We start from the raw sequence: 17081 nt of genomic DNA, 5'->3' as shown, positions 1-17081 counted from the left end.
GTGACCGATGCCAAATCTTGGAGCCATCCCACCAGCAACTTTCACCTTTTATAAGGGGCAGATAAGGGGTCCGATGTCTAGTGGACAATCCACGGACAGAACTGGCTTGAGCCACGTAAGAGCTGCACCCTGTCTTGGGTGGGGTGGTGGGGACACCCACCCCGTGTGGGACGCCCCTGGAACACAGCCCAGAGCTACCTGCCATTACCAGGCACGGTGGGCTGTTCACTGCCCCTCCACGGTTCTGCCCTGCCCCTGAGAGCCTGTGCCCGAGGGACGGGGTGCTGCTGTGTGCGTCCTGTCACCGGGCAAATCCCCGCAGGCAGAGCCTGGGAATCCACGCCAGCGTCTCCTGGTCCTGCTGGGGACCAGAGCCCCCCGATGCCCGTTCCCCACTGTACCAGCTCCACGGGCAGGCTGGGGTCCCCAGCGACAGCGCCGAGGTGATCCAGAGGGGATCCGGAGGGGGATCCGTGGGGATCCGTGGGGGATCCGGAAGGGGGTCCAGGGGGGATCCAGGGGGGATCCGGGGGGCATCCGGAGGGGGATCCAGCAGCCGGCTGGGCTGGCTGGTACAATGAACCATTGCTGGGAGCGCGGGGAGGAAGGGGGGGCGAGGGGAGGGGAAGCTCTTGCTCGGCTGCCAGAGACGCCGAAGAGACAGGGGAAGCTCACGGCCGGGCGATCCCGCTCTCCCACGGCTGCCGCCCCGGCCCCAGCGCTGGGCGAAGCGGGGGCTGCCGTGGCTGCCCGGCCGGGGGTCCCGTCAGGAGCCCCGTGGGAGCGGGGGGTCCTTGCCAGCCGGAGCAGGAGGGCTGACGGTAGGAGGTGTGTGCGGTGTGTGCTGCAGGGGGGCGGGGGGCTCACCCTGTAGGAGCGTGGGGTCTCTTAATGCCCTTGCCGTGTTCTGCTGAGAGATGTGGGGGGTGGCTCTGGGTCCCAGGAGGGACGGGCTCTGAGCTGTGGGGCAGAGGGTCCCATGACACTGGTGGGGTCTGTTGGGGAGCCTGCCCTCACTGTGCCCTCACTGCTTCCCTGGGACATGCCTGAGGGTGGGAGGAGACCCCCGTCCGTCCTCGCCATCCTGGAGGGAAACGGGTCAACAGGGGTCTGCGGTGTGTGTGTGAAGATCTGGGGGCGCCCACCAGCTACAGCTCGCCATCCTGGCGCTGACTGGCGGTGCCACCACGCCGGGGAGCCTGCGGAGCGCGTGGAGCCCGCACCGTGCCGGACCCGCACGCTGGGGAGGGGACAGGACACGACACCCCGGGAGACCTCGCACACCTGTGCCCTCCGTCCCTGCAGGTGCCCAAGGGATGCCAGCCCAGCCAGCGCTCCGGGGCGATGTTGGGGGCTGAGCTCTCCGTGGCTGGGGCTGGGGGAACCGTAGGGGGCTCAGGCCCTGGCCGGAGCGGATGCTCCCCCTGCTCCCTGCAGCTTTGCTTCGTCCCTGATCCTTGGTGTGTCCCAAGGAGGGACAGGAACTCTCTGCTTCCTGCCCTGCACAATTCCCTCCCCACCCCGCTCCTCCCGGGACATTGTATTTGGAGCCCTGGCTGGCTCCCTCCCTCCGCCCCTGCAGCCCCTTGGATCCGGGAATTGCTCTTCTTCCAGCGGAAATCCTGCTTTCCCGGCCAGCGATGGGGCTGGAAGGCTGGGGAAGGGGGGCTGCCTCACTACTGAGCATCTTCTGCCAGAGAGGGGTGCGAGAGGACCCCTCTGTCATGGGTCTGGTGGCTGACAGGTGGGCTTGTGGAGATGGCTTCTGGGGCTTGGCAAGTCCTTTATTTTCCATCCCAGGGAATAGCCCTGCTTGTGGGCATGCAGGGGATGGAGTGTCATCCCTCCTTGTTCTGGAGGAACCTGCTCCCACTGGGAGCCGCAGGGGACTCACCAGGCACTGGGTGACTTGGGAGGACTGAGCTCCATCCCCAGGTATCCTCTGGGTGGAGTTGGGGCTGGGGGCAGCAGGGAAGGGGCAGGGACACACCACCATCTGCTACAGAGCTGGAACAAGGAGCAGATGGGGGAGGCAGATGTGGCCTCTTGTCCCCTCCCCAGGTCTGTGGAGTCCTGGACATGGGATGGGAACCCAGCTCCAGGTCCTGTGTCCTGATGAGCCACCTTCTTCTTCTGCGCTGCAGCTACCTCATGCCTAAGGTTTCCTGCTGGTACAAGGGATCTCCAGAGCCACAGGGTGACAGAGGAACCTCAGTGGCACCAGGCTGGGCTGTGCAGCCCTCTCGGTTCCTCTTCCCAGGGAGCGAGAGCAAAGCAGAATGACAGTGCGGGACAAGGCACGGGGGGATTCGGGATACCCAGGGGGCTGCAGCCCTGCTGTCATCCCTGCCTGACCCTCCCAGCTGCCACCATCCCCAGGGCTCGAGGTCCTGCCAGTCCTGTGGCCTCTTGATGGCCACAGCACCATCCTCTTCCTTCCCCCCCACCCCACACCGCGCTCCTGCTGCTTCCTCTTCCCACTGCATAGCTGCTGTGTGAGTTCCTCTGGCAGCTACCTCTTGCCCAGGGGGTTTGTGGCCCCCTCAGCCTGGCAAATGCCACCGTGGCTTGTCTCCACGGCATGGAGCGTGACAGTCCCAGCACCCCCGTACTGCTCCCTGTGGCTGCATCCCCCCAGAGCCCGAGGTCTCCACTGCTGTTCTTCCTCCCATCAGGGGGGTGGAGGCAGGCCGCGGAGGTGACCCCAGGGGTACCCCGGCCCTGCAGGTAACACTTGGGGTGACAGTTGGGTGTGCAAGGGGTATTGTGCCCTGTCTAGGAGCTGGGGGTGGGGCTGAGCTGCCCCATGTCCCAGGGGCCTGGGGAGCAGATGGATGGGCAGTGAGGGATGTGCCCGGCGGGACAGGGGTGATCAGTTGGCTGGGTCTCAGTGCAGGGCGGGACCTGGCAGCTCGGCCGGGACTGGTGCCGGGGGAGCCAAGGCGGGAAGGGCTCAGTTGCCATCTGCTCCCCGGCTCCAAGCAGCTCCTTTTTGGGAAAGCTGGAGCCAGACACCACCGCACAACCGGCAGCCACGGCAGCAGCTGCGTCCCCTTCCCATGGACAGCGCGAGGGGATGGCTCTGGGCCACCCTGGGGTGAGCTCAGGGGGCTCTTGGATGCGCAGGGAAAGGGAGGCCTGGGTGCAGTCCTGCTGCACAGCACCTGAAGCCTTGATGCTTCGATGCTGGGGGGTTGCACTTGCCTGGAAGATGCTCCTTGCCATCCCCATCCCTGCTGGCAGCCGTGGCAGCTCCACTGCTTGGTCAGCACTGAAATTCAGCAAAATGGGAAGTTTCTAAATGTGGTGGGTGGGTGATTCCCACCCAGGGGGAACAGGATTTGTGAGAGCCAGGGTTGTTCATTAGTTTAAATAGCCACTAATTGTCATCAGGAATAAAATCCCCAACCAGCCGAGTTTCCTCAGATTTGGCAATGCTGCCCTGTCAGCAACGGCTGTGGCCTTGCCACACTACCAGTGTGGAAAACAGAGATGGAAGGGGAGAGCTGGGCTCTTTCCAACCCTACTGAGTGTGAGGAAAGGGAATCAATGACTGGGAAAACCTGCCTGAAACATCTCATCCATCCCAAAATCTTTGTCTCCTCCTGCTCAGTGGAGTGCAGAGGACAGGACACCTTCCTGCTCCTTGCCTCTGCTCTCAGCTGGAGACAGAGTGACCTTCAGCACGCTGCAGACTGGAGTGCTCTGCCCAGTGCAGACTGGGCAGACTGGTGTGGGTGGGTGCCCGGCAGCCAGGACAAAGGGCTGGGGATGGATGTCTCCTTACAGCCGTGACAGGAGAGATCCCATTTCCTCCTCCTCTGTGACACCTTCTCACCACATGCGGCTGGAAGAGCCTGTCCTGACCACAGCGATGTGAGAGGGGACCTTTCTCCCCAAAACACCCAGTCCCTGCCAAGCTGAGGGTGTGGGGATGGGGCCGCTTTGGGGGCTCCTTCCACTGGGTCTGGCTCCCCTTCAGCCTCGGGGATGCAGCTGCCCTGAGAGGACGTGAGCGGTGTGGTGAGGACACAGTGAGAAAAAAGCACACTTGAGGATGTGGCTTCAGCCTGCACCGGGCTGCCGCAGCCCTCGGAGGAATGTTACAGCTTTGTGGGGGTGTTGCAGATCACGCAGATCATTGTAGCTCACGCAGTGGGGTTGCAGCCTTTGACAGGATGTTGTAGCCCATGCAGGGGTGTTCTGGCTCCTGCAGGGGTATCACAGCCTGTGCATGGGTGCTTTGGTCTGTGCAGGGCTGTTGTAACTCCTGCAGGGATGTTACAGCCGACGCAAGTGGTGTTGCAGTCCAAGCCATTGGTGTTGCAGCCCGTGTAGAGGTGTTATAGCCCATGGCAGGGGTGTTACATCCTCTTATGGGGTGTTTCAATCTATTCAGGGGTATTTTATCCCTTGGCAGAAGTGTTTCAGCATGTGCAGGGGTGTTTCAGCCCTGGAAGGGGTATTGCAGTCCATGCAGAGGTGTTGCAGCCTGTACAGGGTTATTTTATTCCGTGGAGGGGTGTTCCAGCCCATGGCAAGGGTGTTTCCCCCCCACCTGATGCCCTCCCTGGTGTCCACAGGTGACTCTTCTCCTCCCTGAAGTGACATGGAGCAGCTGAAGTGACCTGAGGAGCCGTCGCAGTGAGTGGAGCCACCGTGGAGCACCCACGGGTGCCAGGGGGCCGTGGGGTCCCCTGGGCAGCACAGCCCTCTTTGCAGCGGTGCCTCTGGCGGTGCCCATGGGGACCCCAGTGCCCCCCTGGTGTCCAGTACGCCAAGCTGGGGGGTGGCAGAGCCCCCCGGGGCCGGCGGGGTGCACCCAGCGCCCGCAGCCATGGGTGCGCACCCCGCGCCCTGCCGGGCTCACGGACCCTCTGTCCCACAGGCGGTGCCCGGGATGGGCTGTGTGCCCTGCAAAGAGAAGGGGGCTGGCAAAGGGCAGGCAGGGGGAGAGGGAGGCTCCCTCCAGCCCCCTGTCTCCCAGTACGACCCCGACCCCACGCAGCCAGGGGCCGCCTTCACCCGCATCCCCGACTTCAACAACTTCCAGGGGCCAGCGGTGCCCCTGGCCCCGTCCTTTGCGGAGCCGGGGGGCTTCACCTCCACCGTGCTGCAAACGCGGAGCGGGGGCATCACAGGTCAGCGGGGTGGCCGGATGATGGGGAGAGGTGTCCACCTGCACCCCTGGACTCTGGGGTCACCGTGGTCCCCTCCGTGTGCCACAGGCGGGGGGGTGACGCTCTTCATCGCCCTGTACGACTATGAGGCCAGGACGGAGGATGACTTGTCATTCCAGAAAGGGGAGAAATTCCACATCATCAACAACACGTGAGCGCCCCCGGGCCTTCTGCCACCCTCAGCACCCACATGCCACCTGCTGGGGTGCGTTTGTGCCCTGGGTCCCCCCGCAGGACCCGGGCTGGGGACCCGAGCTCCGCCTGGGCTGCCCCGCTCAGGTCCAGGGCCCGGTGTCACGAGTGGAGCGGTCTCAGCAGGGACGGCTGGGGCAGAGCGGGTCCGGCCGTGCTGTGGCCAGGGTGAGGAGTCTGTCTGTCTGTCTGTCTGTCCCTCCTCCTCCATGTTCTGTTTCCCTGCCCAGGGAGGGGGACTGGTGGGAGGCCAGGTCACTGAGCTCGGGTGCCACGGGCTACATCCCCAGCAACTACGTGGCCCCTGTGGACTCCATCCAGGCAGAAGAGTGAGTAGCGAGGGAAAGGGGATGGAGACAAACCCCAGCCCCACCTGCCTCAGGCTCAGATGTCCCTGTGAGCCCCGGCAGTGCCACAGTGCTGGCGTGGGGCTTCCGTGGTCCCCTCGGTGGTGCCCTCCCGGCACTGAGCCCATCACCGTGGCAGGTGGTACTTTGGGAAGATCGGGCGCAAAGACGCAGAGCGGCAGCTCCTGTGCCACACCAACTGCAGAGGCACCTTCCTCATTCGGGAGAGTGAGACAACCAAAGGTATGGGGACAGGGGTGGGGACACCAGGGGCTGTGCCCCGCATCCCTCCCTGACCTGTATCCCCACGTAGGTGCCTACTCCCTCTCCATCCGGGACTGGGATGAGGCCAAGGGAGACCACGTGAAGCACTATAAGATCCGCAAACTGGATAGCGGGGGGTACTACATCACCACCCGTGCCCAGTTCAACACCGTCCAGCAGCTGGTCCAGCACTATATAGGTAGGGTGGGGTGAGTGGCACAAAGGGGGGGCAATAAGAGCAGTAGGGAAAGCTCAGAAGATCCTTTGGTAAGAGACTGGGCTGACGGGGTTGCACTGGGGAAGGAGGGGGCTGTTCTGTTGGTGGCATTAAGGGACTCCCTGGGAGCCTCCCCTTTGCCATGCCCAGGGTGCAGGGAGTTCCCGTTGTCTGCAGAGGGTGGGCATCACCCACTCCCTGGGTGTAGCTGGAGGGACTGGGGGTCCTGCCCAGCCGAAGGGGTGTGGAGATGTCCTTGGGGCAGCTGGAGGGGGATGCATTTGTATGTTGGGGGTGGCTGGGTGATACAGTAGCCTTGGTGATGCCTGGGATGGTGGGAGGGGAGCAAGGGGCTGGTGGGGGTCCGTGCCCACACTGACTCCTGTCCCCCTGCAGAGCGGGCAGCTGGGCTGTGCTGCCGCCTGGCCGTGCCGTGCCACAAGGGAACCCCCAAACTGGCCGACCTCTCAGTCAAAACCAAAGATGTGTGGGAGATCCCCCGTGAATCCCTCCAGCTCCTCAAGAAGCTGGGAAATGGGCAGTTCGGGGAAGTCTGGATGGGTAGGGCCTGGTGGGCAAGCCAGGGAAAGAGGCAGGGGAGACGTGGGGGTACCCCCAGGCCTGGCACCCCACCGGGAAAAGCTCATGCCTGCCAGGACAGGCTGAGTGACTCCGATTTGCTGGCATGAGGAATTATCCTGTGTCCTGCTCTGGGCTCTCAATGGGTACCCCAAGATGCCCCATGTCACCTCTGCACGGGCAAGCAGACCCCTGCTGCAGATGGCACCACAAGACCAGGCCAGGGGGTCCCACCTTCGCCATCCTCTTCCTCTGGCATCCCCTGCTTCCTCTACTCATGCATGCTGCCTTCATCCCATCACATCCCCTTCCTCCTCCTCCCTGCCTCCCCCCATGCCCCGCAGAGTGCAACGACGGGTTGTGCCATCTGCTCACCCACCCGTGCCCTGCTGTGAAGCCACAGACCCTGGGATTAGCTAAGGACGCCTGGGAGATAGCACGGGAATCCATCACCCTCGACGGGAAACTTGGCATGGGATGTTTCGGAGCCGTGTGGATGGGTAAGGCTGGCCCAGCCAGCCGGGGTTGGGGAGCACACGGGGCAGGAGGAGCCTGGTTCTGTCCTGGCAGGGAACATCACAGGGTGCCAGGTGGTACCCACTTGTGTGGGGGAAATGGAAACTTGGCACAGAATCCTTGAAGGCTTTGGGAATGGGGTGAGGTTGGTCGGGGTGAGGGGAACTCGTTCTTCTGGGTGGGGGATGCAGTGGGATCACAATGCCCACCAAGAGATCCCTTCCTTGCCCTGCCCTGATTCCTTGCCCATCTATCCATCCATCCATCCATCCATCCATCCAGCCAGCCAGCCAGCCAGCCAGCCACACAAGCATGCACCCCCACACCCCTCCATCCACACACCCCTCTATCCTGGGCTGGCTGTCCCCTGGGCTCGTGGTGACTCTGTGTCCACAACCCAGGCACATGGAATGGCACCACGAAGGTGGCGGTGAAGACGCTGAAGCCCGGGACCATGTCCCCTGAGGCTTTCCTGGAGGAGGCTCAGATCATGAAGCGCCTGCGGCACGACAAGCTGGTGCAGCTTTACGCCGTGGTGTCGGAGGAGCCCATCTACATTGTCACCGAGTTCATGAGCCAGGGTGAGCGGGGACATCTGTTTGGGCACGGTGCCAGGGCAGGGGGGCTCACAGGGGAGGGCAGCCTTGGGTTTTGGGGGTTTTTGATGGGGATTCCTTCTGCCTGCAGGGAGCTTGTTGGATTTCCTGAAGGATGGGGACGGTCGCTACCTGAAGCTGCCCCAGCTGGTGGACATGGCTGCCCAGGTACTGGGGGGCTGGTGCGGGGTGGAGGTGCAGCCCCAGGGCTGTGCTGGGGGGTCACCACTGCTTCATCCCCCCAAGATTGCGGCGGGCATGGCGTACATTGAGCGGATGAACTACATCCACCGGGATCTCCGTGCTGCCAACATCCTGGTGGGGGACAACCTCGTGTGCAAGATCGCTGACTTCGGCCTCGCTCGCCTCATCGAGGATGATGAGTACACAGCGCGGCAGGGTGGGGACTCCTGCTCTCTGTCCTCCCTCTTGTGTCCCGGAGCCTGGAGATCATCCCCGGGGCTGAGTGACCTGGGCAATGGATGCCCCAAATTTATGGGTGTTTTAGGTGATGGATACCTTGGATCACCCCAGGGTATGGGTGTCCCAGAGGACAGATGCCCCAGGGCATGGCTACTCTGACTGATGGATGCCCCAAGTGATGGGTGCCCCAGGTGCAGCATACCCCAGTGCAGAGTGCCTTGGGTGCTGGGTGTCCCCTGTGTGAGCAGCCCCAGGCAGAGGGTTTATGGGTGCTGGGTGTCCCCCGTGCAGGGTGCCCCCCTTTCAGGCACCCCGGCTTCAGGACACCCCCAGTACAGGGCACTTCAGGTGACAGAGCCTCTGCTGCGGGGTGTCCCAGGTGTGGGGTGTCCCCAGATAGGGGTGTCCCAGGTGTGGGGTACCCTAGGTGTAGGTGCAGCCCCAGCCATGGCTCACCTGTCTCCCCTCGCAGGTGCCAAGTTCCCCATCAAGTGGACGGCTCCGGAGGCTGCGCTTTTTGGGAGGTTCACCATCAAGTCTGATGTCTGGTCCTTTGGCATCCTCCTGACTGAGCTGGTGACCAAAGGCCGGGTGCCCTACCCAGGTATGGCCCACTGGGGCAGGGGCACCCCTGGAGTGGGCTGGGCAAGGCACAGAGAGGGGCTGACCCTCCCTCACTTGTCCCACGCCTCAGTTTCCCCATCAGAGAGGCCAATGTTAAACTGGGCTCTTACCCAAACCACAGGGTAATGCCACTGTGTGCCTCAGTTTCCCCGCTGGCCGGCCCATGGGGGTGCTGTCACTGAGCGGGGGGTTGTCCTTGCCACACAGGGATGAACAACCGAGAGGTGCTGGAGCAGGTGGAGCGGGGGTACCGCATGCAGTGCCCGGGGAGCTGCCCCCCGTCCCTGCATGAGGTGATGGTGCAATGCTGGAAGAGGGAACCTGAGGAACGCCCCACCTTTGAGTACCTCCAGTCCTTCCTCGAGGATTATTTCACTGCCACTGAGCCCCAGTACCAGCCCGGGGACAACCAGTGACCCATGCTGGCACCCTCAGAAAGCTCCGGGGTGGCTTTGGGGTGAATCTCCTTTTTTCTTTAGAGGTCGTTGCTTCCTTTGGCTGTGCCCCCCCAAATGCCTTTGCATTGCAGTGCTCAGGGTGCCCAGGGAGGACACAGAGCTTTGCACAAGGATGTTGGACTCAGAGAGGAGACAAACTGTGTGCCCCAGTCTCCCCTTACCCCACTCCCTTTATTGTCTTCACACCCAGCTTTGAACCTGAGAAGGGCTTTGGCTGCAGGGGGGACTGTGGGGTACCCCCATGAGCCCTCCAGACACCTCCAGACCCGCAGCAGCAGAGGGCTTGGGGGAGCTCCCCATGCCAGCCCCAGTCTCTTCTGGGAGCACAGCTGGGTGGGTTTCAGCCCCCCAAAAACCTGGCACTGATCTGTGGGAGGTCATCTCAACCCTCCCTCCCGGTATATCTCCTTTAATTTATAAGATTTTATATGTCTCCACCAAGCAGCCCCTACCAAGGGATCCCAGTATTTGGGGGACCCCTTTGTCCCCTGCCTCACCTCCTCTGCTTTACGGCACAGCCAAGTCCTGAAAGCCATACAGCCACCTCCGCTTGTGCTGGGGGACAGGGGGCCATAAGGACCTGGGGGGACCCTGGCAGGGGGACAGCTCTGCCCCAGGGCTGTTCCCTCCTGCCCTGCGGGGGCAGGACGAGGGTACAGGATGGGGTCACCCCACAGCACATGGGGAGGTCATGGCTCAGTGCTCTGCACCGGGAATTAAGGAGGCCTGGGGGTGTCAGTGTGAATGTGAGGGCTTCAGGGGGGAGGGTGCCACCCTGCCTGCTGCCTCTCCAGGCACTCCCATTCTTGAGTGGGGTCCCAGCCCTGTGCCCCACAGCCAGTAACCCTCCCACACCCCCAGGGCAGGGCTGTGGGTAGACAGTGCCATGGCGGGGAGGGAAGGGCAGGGGAAGGATTTGTTGTTTTATTTTTTATGAAGTCTGTAAATACAGAGAAATAAAACCTTTCTAACAAACTGGGGGCAGCCCGGGTCCTTCTGCCCCTGCTCTGCCCCAAGAGAGACTGAGGGGTGGTTAGAGCTGCAGGGACAACACTGGGTTAGAGGATTTGGGGTGGGAACACCCATCCCCTTGTGGGGGCTTCCAAGTTCAGCCAAGCCAGGACTGAGTGATGCCCCCTCACCCCCTCCAGCCCCAGGGCACAGGTTTGGGGTCCCTCCTCCAGGGGGGGTGAGCACAGAAAGTTCCCCTGTCCCCAAGCCCATGTTGGGAGGGGACACAGCAACTTCCCTTGCAAATAAAAGCCTGGAAATGCTGGGCTGGAAAGCATTTGGGTTTGCAAAGCGTTTGGGTTTGCAAAGCTGCCCCCATGCAGAGCACCCCACAGCCCCCCAGCACTCCCCAAGAGGGGACTGTCGCTTCCTGCCAATTCTGACAGGGATGGGGCCCAGGCTGTGCTTGCAGGCTGGGGAGGAAGAGGTTAATTTTCCTTGTAGCTTGGCCTCCCCAGCAGGGCCCAGCTGTGCCGGTAATGAATTCCTCAGCACCGATGGGAAGGAGGGACTGGCCCCCACCCCAGCCAGTGGGGGTCAGGCTATGGGGAAAATGCTGGGCATATGGGGAGGGGGGCAGGGGGCAGTGGGTTTGGGGACAAACCAGGGACTTAGGGAATATGCTGAGGTGGTTGGGGACATACCAGGAGGCTTGGGAACGCTGCACCATCCCTGGGTACCATCAGGCATCTCTACAGCTCCTGCTTCACCCCACCTCCTACAAGGGCTTTGCATCCCCCAGGTCCATGGTGGTGGAGTGTGGATGTGCCCCTGCTTCTCCATCCCAGGCAGAAGTCCCTGGGGAAGGGCCAGGCCCCCAACCAGGCAGGGTGGCAGGCTGCCCGGGGCTGAGGGACAGAGCAGATTGTGTGGCAGGGACAGCCGAGGAGAGGAGGTGGTTGGCACCGGGCAGCCCCAGGCACAGCCCCGGTGCCAGATTGTGGCCATCGGCTCTGGCCACCCCACAGCCGGGGCTGGACCCTGAGGGACACAGCCAGGGGCACCCCATGGCCACGGCACTGTCACTGTCATCCCAATGTTTGTCATACACAGGCTCTGGCACCCTCCCAGCACCCCAAACCCACCCTCCCAGCACCCCAAACCCACTCCCTCTGGGTGTGGCACACATTTTACCCACACAATGTTTCCCCACAACCACAGGGACATGTGCTGTCCCTGTCCACCACGGGAGGGGACAAAAAGCCCTTCAGACAAACCCAAATCCATCCCCACGCACTGAGACAAAGCAGGGTTGGGGTCCCCAGTCTGTACCCCCTGACACTGGCACTGGACAGGGTCCACTTGTGATTCATCCCCAGTGATTAAAGTCTTCCTTTAATTTCAGCTGGAGGTTTCATGGACCAGGGTTGGCCTGGGGGGCCAACCCCATCCAGGGAGCAATGGACTGAGAGGTGCTTCTGGACCTCTGGCGTGCTGAGCTCCAGCTCTGCCAGCCCCAACTCCATCCCTGTTCTGCCCATTCCTGCCCTGTTCCTTCCCTTTCCTGCCCATTCCTGCCTTGTTCCTGCCCATTCCCGCCCATTCTTGCCCTGTTCCTGCCCATTCCTGCCCTGTTCCTGCCCTGTTCCTGCCCATTCCTGCCCTGTTCCTGCCCATTCCTGCCCATTCCTGCCTTGTTCCTGCCCATTCCTGCCCATTCCTGCCCATTCCTGCCCTGTTCCTGCCCTGTTCCTGCCCATTCCTGCCCATTCCTGCCCTGTTCCTGCCCATTCCTGCCCTGTTCCTGCCCATTCCTGCCCATTCCTGCCCATTCCTGCCCTGTTCCTGCCCTGTTCCTGCCCCTTCGTGCCCATTCCTGCCCATTCCTGCCTTGTTCCTGCCCATTCCTGCCCATTCCTGCCCTGTTCCTGCCCTTTCCTGCCCTGTTCCTGCCCATTCCTGCCCTGTTCCTGCCCTTTCCTGCCTGCTCATGCGTTCAGCAGGGCTGATCCCACCATTGTCTGTCCAGCTCCCGACTTGAAATGATGCCACTCTTCCGTGTCCCCAGCCAAGGCCCCTTGTCTCCAGCAGTGCCGGTGGCAGGAGTGGGTCAGGACCCGTGTGGATTTGCCACCTGCTTTTCCACGCAGTTGTGCCACCGTAATCCCGGTGCAAGCACAGCCGTGTCATCAGAGTGTGTCCCCCGTTTTGCCGTCATGACCGAGAAGGCTCTTGGGGAGAGGGAGTGGGGCCCTGCAGGTCCCCGTGTGAAGGGGCTGCAGGGAGGGACCCCGTCCTGGTCCCCATCCTCTGTCCTCCCCTCTGCCAGCACTGGTGCCCACAGGAGGGGTGAGGGGCGGAAAGGATTTGGCTGCGGGGTGACCACAGGCTGGCCAGGGGAGGGGCATCGATTTTATGTTGATGCTGGGCGGTATTGATCGGGGGGAAGAGACGAATGTGGGTGGGCACAGGGAGCCCCGCAGCCCTTCACAGAGCTCCTGCCGCTCCCAGCAGGGTCCACCCTGGGGCCAGAAGCGATGGGGAGGTGGGGAAAGAGGTGCCGCAATCTCATTTTTGCTTAAGAGCTTGAGCCGGGGTTTTGAAGGGAAGAGCAAATCTCAGAGCTGGGGGCTCTGCTCTGGCCCCTTCCCCTCCCGGCTGGTTGGTCCCTGCAGCACCTGCAGAGGGGACAGAGAGCGGCTCAGCACCACCGCCCTGCACCGAAACCGAATCCAGCGTCAGCAGGTGTCCCCGATGCTCCGCAGGACCCTCATCCCCGTGGTGCGGAGCCCCGCTCCTGCCCGCACACCCCGCCCGGCCGGGGGGCTCCGGAGCCAGCGAGCCCCCGCTGCGGGGCACAGGCGTGAGGAGCTGCAGATGGCCGGAGCCTGGCACGAGGCGGCTGCAGCATCGCCCCCTCCCCGGGGCCCCGAGCCCCCAGATGCTGCTGGAGGCCCCCGTGGGCGGGAAGGAGCCGTCCCCACCCGCGGCAGGGCGGGGGTTTGTCCCTGTGCCCCCTGGCTCAGCTCCCCAGGGACTGGCAGAACCGCAGAGCTCCTGGGTCATGGAGCGGAGCCACGTCTCCGCGGCAGCACTGGCCAGACAACAGTGGAAAATGGCCAAAAATGTGGGTTTAGACTTGACCAGGCTTGAGCCTGCTGGTCCAGGCCTGCAGGCACGGTCCCCCCAGAGGGGAAACTGAGGCACGGATGGATTTATCTGCAATCGCCCAGCAGCTCAGCACCAGTCACTGTGAGGGGACGCCTTTTCCCGTGGAAAAACAACAGACAATTAGCGAGAGCTGTGCAGTGACAACAGCAGCATCTGTGACAGCAATGGGGGAGCAGCAGGATTTGGGGACGGCGGTTTGCTGGCTGTGGGAATGGGCGGGTGGCAGAGCAAACACCGGCGATGGGGAGGGGGCACAGCGGGAGCCTTGCTCTGCTGCCCACGGGGCTGCTCGGGAACGGTTTTATTGGGAGAAACCGGGAATGGTTTTGCTGCTGCTCCGGGGCAGCTGGAATTGGGGGATGAATTGGGCTCTTCCGCCGCAGTTGCCTTTATGGAGGCAAAACCTGGCTGGGCCCAGTTCTCCACAGACGCTGGAGGGGCAGAACATCTCCCCACCCCCCCAAAACCCCATCAGGGTCTCTGGACTGCGCTCCCCACAACAGCAGCTCCTATATCCCAACAAAGCATCAAAGACCTTCCTCTGCCTCCTCGCCTCTACGCCCGTGCCCCCAGATCTCCCCCCAGCACCCCCAGCCTCCCAAACCCCTGCTCCCACCCCGGGGACCCGGTGGCTTTCGGGGTGACAGCTGCCACCACCCCCCCAGTCCAGCCAGCCACAGCGTTCCGGAGGAGAAGCCACGCAGCCCACCCTGCTCCCGGTCACCGGGGGCTTCACGGGGTGGGGAGGGGGCGGCTTGCGGGGACACGCACGGAGCCAGGGACAGCGGTGGCAAAGCAGCCACTAGATGGTAGCGTAAGTCCACGCCAACGCTGCTGACACAGCACTTGGCTGGGACAGGGTGTCCGGGTGACCCGGGTGGCCCCGGGGACCCGCCTCCGCCACCCACCCCCCCAGCGAAAAAGCAATCCTGGCAGGGCTGAGCACTGGCGGAGCCGTGACAAGAGTGGCACGGGCACAGCTCGCCCGCCCCATGCCCATTGCCACGGCTGGAACCGCACGAGCCCGCGGTGACAAGTGGGGGACCCCGCTCCCAAACCCACCGCGTCCACCTCTACCCCAAACTCACCAAACACAGCCCCCAGACCAGCACAGGACACGAACCTGACTTGAGAGGGAACCAACCCAGGCCTGGGGACAAGCAGGACGACCCGCAAGGCACCCGGTCCAGTGTGGGGGTGCTGGGCACCCATGGGAGCCTGGCAAGGCTGGGGGGCGTCCGTCCCCCTGCAAAGTGCCTCGTCCAACTCCCCATCCTCCTCCAGCCCTGGCTGGGGCTCCACGCCAGACTGAGATATATATTTTATGATAACTATAGAGATGCACTTCAAACCTGACAAAGGACTTTGACAGTTTTAAGCATCTCTTTGATTAATACATGACCTTTTAATGCTTTGGATTAAATTAATAAATCTTTTACATTCTAACCCGTTCTGCTTGCAATGTCATGTTTTTTGCATGACCTCTTTCTCTTCCCTGCCCTGTCCCTCTGTCCCTCTCTCTCCATCCCTGCACAGGTACAGTAATCCACAGCCTTGCAATATTCATGGGGCACAGAGCCCTGCAAAGCGAGAAGGGAGGGGTACTCCTCAGTGTCTTTTTTGTTTTGGTTTTTTGGTTGTTGTTTTTTTTTTTATGAACCATCCCTAAAAATAGCAAGAAAATTCAAAGCTGACATTCAGGGCAAGGGGATGAGGAAGCCTGCAAAGTTGCTCACTCAGCCACCAGCAATTGCAGTGATCCTGTCTGCGTGTGCAGATTCCTCTGCTGACCGGGCTGGAGCCCAGGCCTCCACTCTGCTCTGCTTCCAGGAGCACTGCAGCCTGCTCCCCATCCGTATACAGGGTGTGCAGAGTCCAGCCAGTCCCAAATCCAGCCCCCCTGATCCTGATGGGGTGCACAGAGGGGACGGACCTGACACCTTTCCAGTTGCAATAGGTCCCAGCTGAAGACAACTCTCAGCATGACCCCAGCCCAGCAGCCCATCCCAGTTTAGCAGCGACGCTGGGGTGAGCAGCGAGTATCTGGAGTTCGGATTCCTTCCTTACTGCCTGTTGATCCAAAACACACAGGAAACCCCAACCTGCCCCATACAAGGGGCAAGGCAAAAGCCAGGTGCTGTCTCTCCCTGCACCCATGTTATTCCATCGATGACTCACGTGTTATTAGCAGCCAAGCAATATTCCCAATTCCCTGGAGTTAACCCTTCACTCATCACTCACAAAAACAGGATGTCATAACAAATATCACTGGTATTATCTACTTTAATTATATTGTATCTACCCAGCTCCAGGAACATTAACAGCCACGGAGACTTGGTGCTGAGGAGATGCTCCATGGAGCTGTGGGGAGGGAGGCTGTGAGGTGTTCAGGAAGTTGGGGGGCAGCTCCCTGCTCTGCCACCTCTGTCCCAAGGGCCCTTGTTCACCACCTTTCCTCCTGCCCTTTCCCTTTGGCACATGGCCAAGAGGGGACACAAAAAAATCGGAGGAGCAGGGTGTTAGCAAACAGCAGGGATATTTCCAGGCCTCAGATAGACCTTTTGATTTAAAAAAGAAAAAAGAAAAAAAAAAAAAAAAAAGAGTTAAAAGTGGGAGGGGGAGTGGGGAGTGGGAAGGAGAAAAGGACGTGATTGGCTCCATGGGCACACTTGGCTCCGTGGGGATACTTGGCTCCGTGGGGCTGTGTGAGGGCGCGGGGGTGCTGACTCGGTGACAGGGATGAAGTGCACCCCAGACCGTGGGGAGGGGGGCGTGTGCCCCCAAATCCTGCATCCCTAAGGAGGGGGTGCGCAGTGCGGGTGCAACCCGGGAGAGGGCAGCAATGCCCCGCACATCCCAGCGGGACCTCGGGGAGCGGGGGCAGCCTGGGGGGCTGCCCTCCCCCCGGGGTGTCCCCCCCGAAGTATCCCCTCTCTGTAAGTATCCCCCCCCTCCCGAAGCGGCGCTCGGCGGCCGCGCGCCCGTTTGCGCCCCTCCCTGCGCGCTTCGCAGCGACTGGGAGGAGAAAAAAGCGGGGGGAGGAAGGAGGAGAAAAAAGAGTGGGGGGGGAAAGGAAGGACTACAAGGCCCGGCATGCCCCGGCGGTGCTGCACGGCTCCCCGGGGTGCCGGATGCTGGCCGTGCCGCTGACAGCGGAGCGAAGCGGAGCCGCGGTCCCCGCCGCGCACGGAGAGAGGAGCGAGGGGCTGGGCGCGCCTGGCCGCCGGCTCTGCTCCCCCCCTTTTATCCCAGCCCCCACAAAGCCGGGAGCGGCAGAAGGCAAGAGAGAGGGAGGAGGTGGTGGAGGAGGAGGAGGAGGAGGAGGAGGGAGGAGGAGGAGGAGGAGGAGGAGGAGGAAGGGGGGAGGCAGCGGCAAGCCAGGGCTCTGCTGCGCTGTGTCTTTCTTTGCTTTCCGCAGGCGGCGAGCGGCGGAGGCGCAGAGGGGAGGTCGGTTCCCCTCCGCCTCCCGCTCCGCTGCCTTTTGTGTGTGTGTGAGAGGCGAAGGGGGGGGGGAGAAAAAAGAGGAGGAAAAAAAGGGGGGAAAAAAAGGTGAAAAAAAGGGG

General features: G+C 62.2%; 2 protein-coding genes across 15 annotated transcripts in view; both read left to right on the top strand.

The window, feature by feature from the left end:
• Window positions 1-634: 634 nt before the first annotated feature.
• Window positions 635-14055, top strand: FGR (FGR proto-oncogene, Src family tyrosine kinase). 14 transcript variants are annotated; one of them, XM_086863763.1, is made up of 13 exons: window positions 635-828; window positions 4584-4644; window positions 4889-5141; window positions 5229-5331; window positions 5603-5701; window positions 5859-5962; window positions 6033-6182; window positions 6597-6761; window positions 7697-7876; window positions 7983-8059; window positions 8138-8291; window positions 8787-8918; window positions 9146-10371. In XM_086863763.1, the coding sequence occupies exons 3-13, from the start codon at window positions 4901-4903 to the stop codon at window positions 9352-9354; spliced, it is 1614 nt and encodes a 537-aa protein (XP_086719889.1). In that variant the 5' UTR covers window positions 635-828; window positions 4584-4644; window positions 4889-4900; the 3' UTR covers window positions 9355-10371. The 14 variants fall into 14 exon arrangements, with proteins under 14 accessions (XP_086719889.1, XP_086719886.1, XP_086719884.1 ...); XM_086863760.1 differs by lacking the exon at window positions 9146-10371 and adding exons at window positions 11753-11819; window positions 12377-14055 and having other exon boundaries at window positions 643-821; window positions 5229-5701; XM_086863758.1 differs by lacking the exon at window positions 9146-10371 and adding an exon at window positions 11753-12413 and having other exon boundaries at window positions 643-821.
• A 2830-nt stretch (window positions 14056-16885) lies between these two features.
• The window catches only part of AHDC1 (AT-hook DNA binding motif containing 1), a 52857-nt gene continuing 52661 nt past the window's right edge, over window positions 16886-17081 (top strand). The window contains exon 1 of the mRNA XM_086863221.1: window positions 16886-16965. The gene's annotated coding sequence lies outside the window, so the exon portion shown is untranslated. The remainder of the gene's footprint in view (window positions 16966-17081) is intronic.

Source organism: Cyanistes caeruleus, chromosome 26, assembly GCF_971803275.1.
Source record: "Cyanistes caeruleus chromosome 26, bCyaCae1.hap1.1, whole genome shotgun sequence".
Taxonomy (NCBI): domain Eukaryota; kingdom Metazoa; phylum Chordata; class Aves; order Passeriformes; family Paridae; genus Cyanistes; species Cyanistes caeruleus.
The sequence above is the reverse complement of the archived record's forward strand: the minus strand, read 5'-3'. Positions and strand labels throughout refer to the sequence as shown.

Bases quoted from the DNA above. Each gene is read 5' to 3' on its own strand.
- FGR (XM_086863755.1), top strand. From the start codon at position 4,838: ATGGGTGCGCACCCCGCGCCCTGCCGGGCTCACGGACCCTCTGTCCCA. The intron at 7,877-7,982 runs GTGAGCGGGGAC...TTCTGCCTGCAG, and splicing joins CACCGAGTTCATGAGCCAGG to GGAGCTTGTTGGATTTCCTG. The intron at 8,919-11,752 runs GTATGGCCCACT...CTTTAATTTCAG, and splicing joins AGGCCGGGTGCCCTACCCAG to CTGGAGGTTTCATGGACCAG.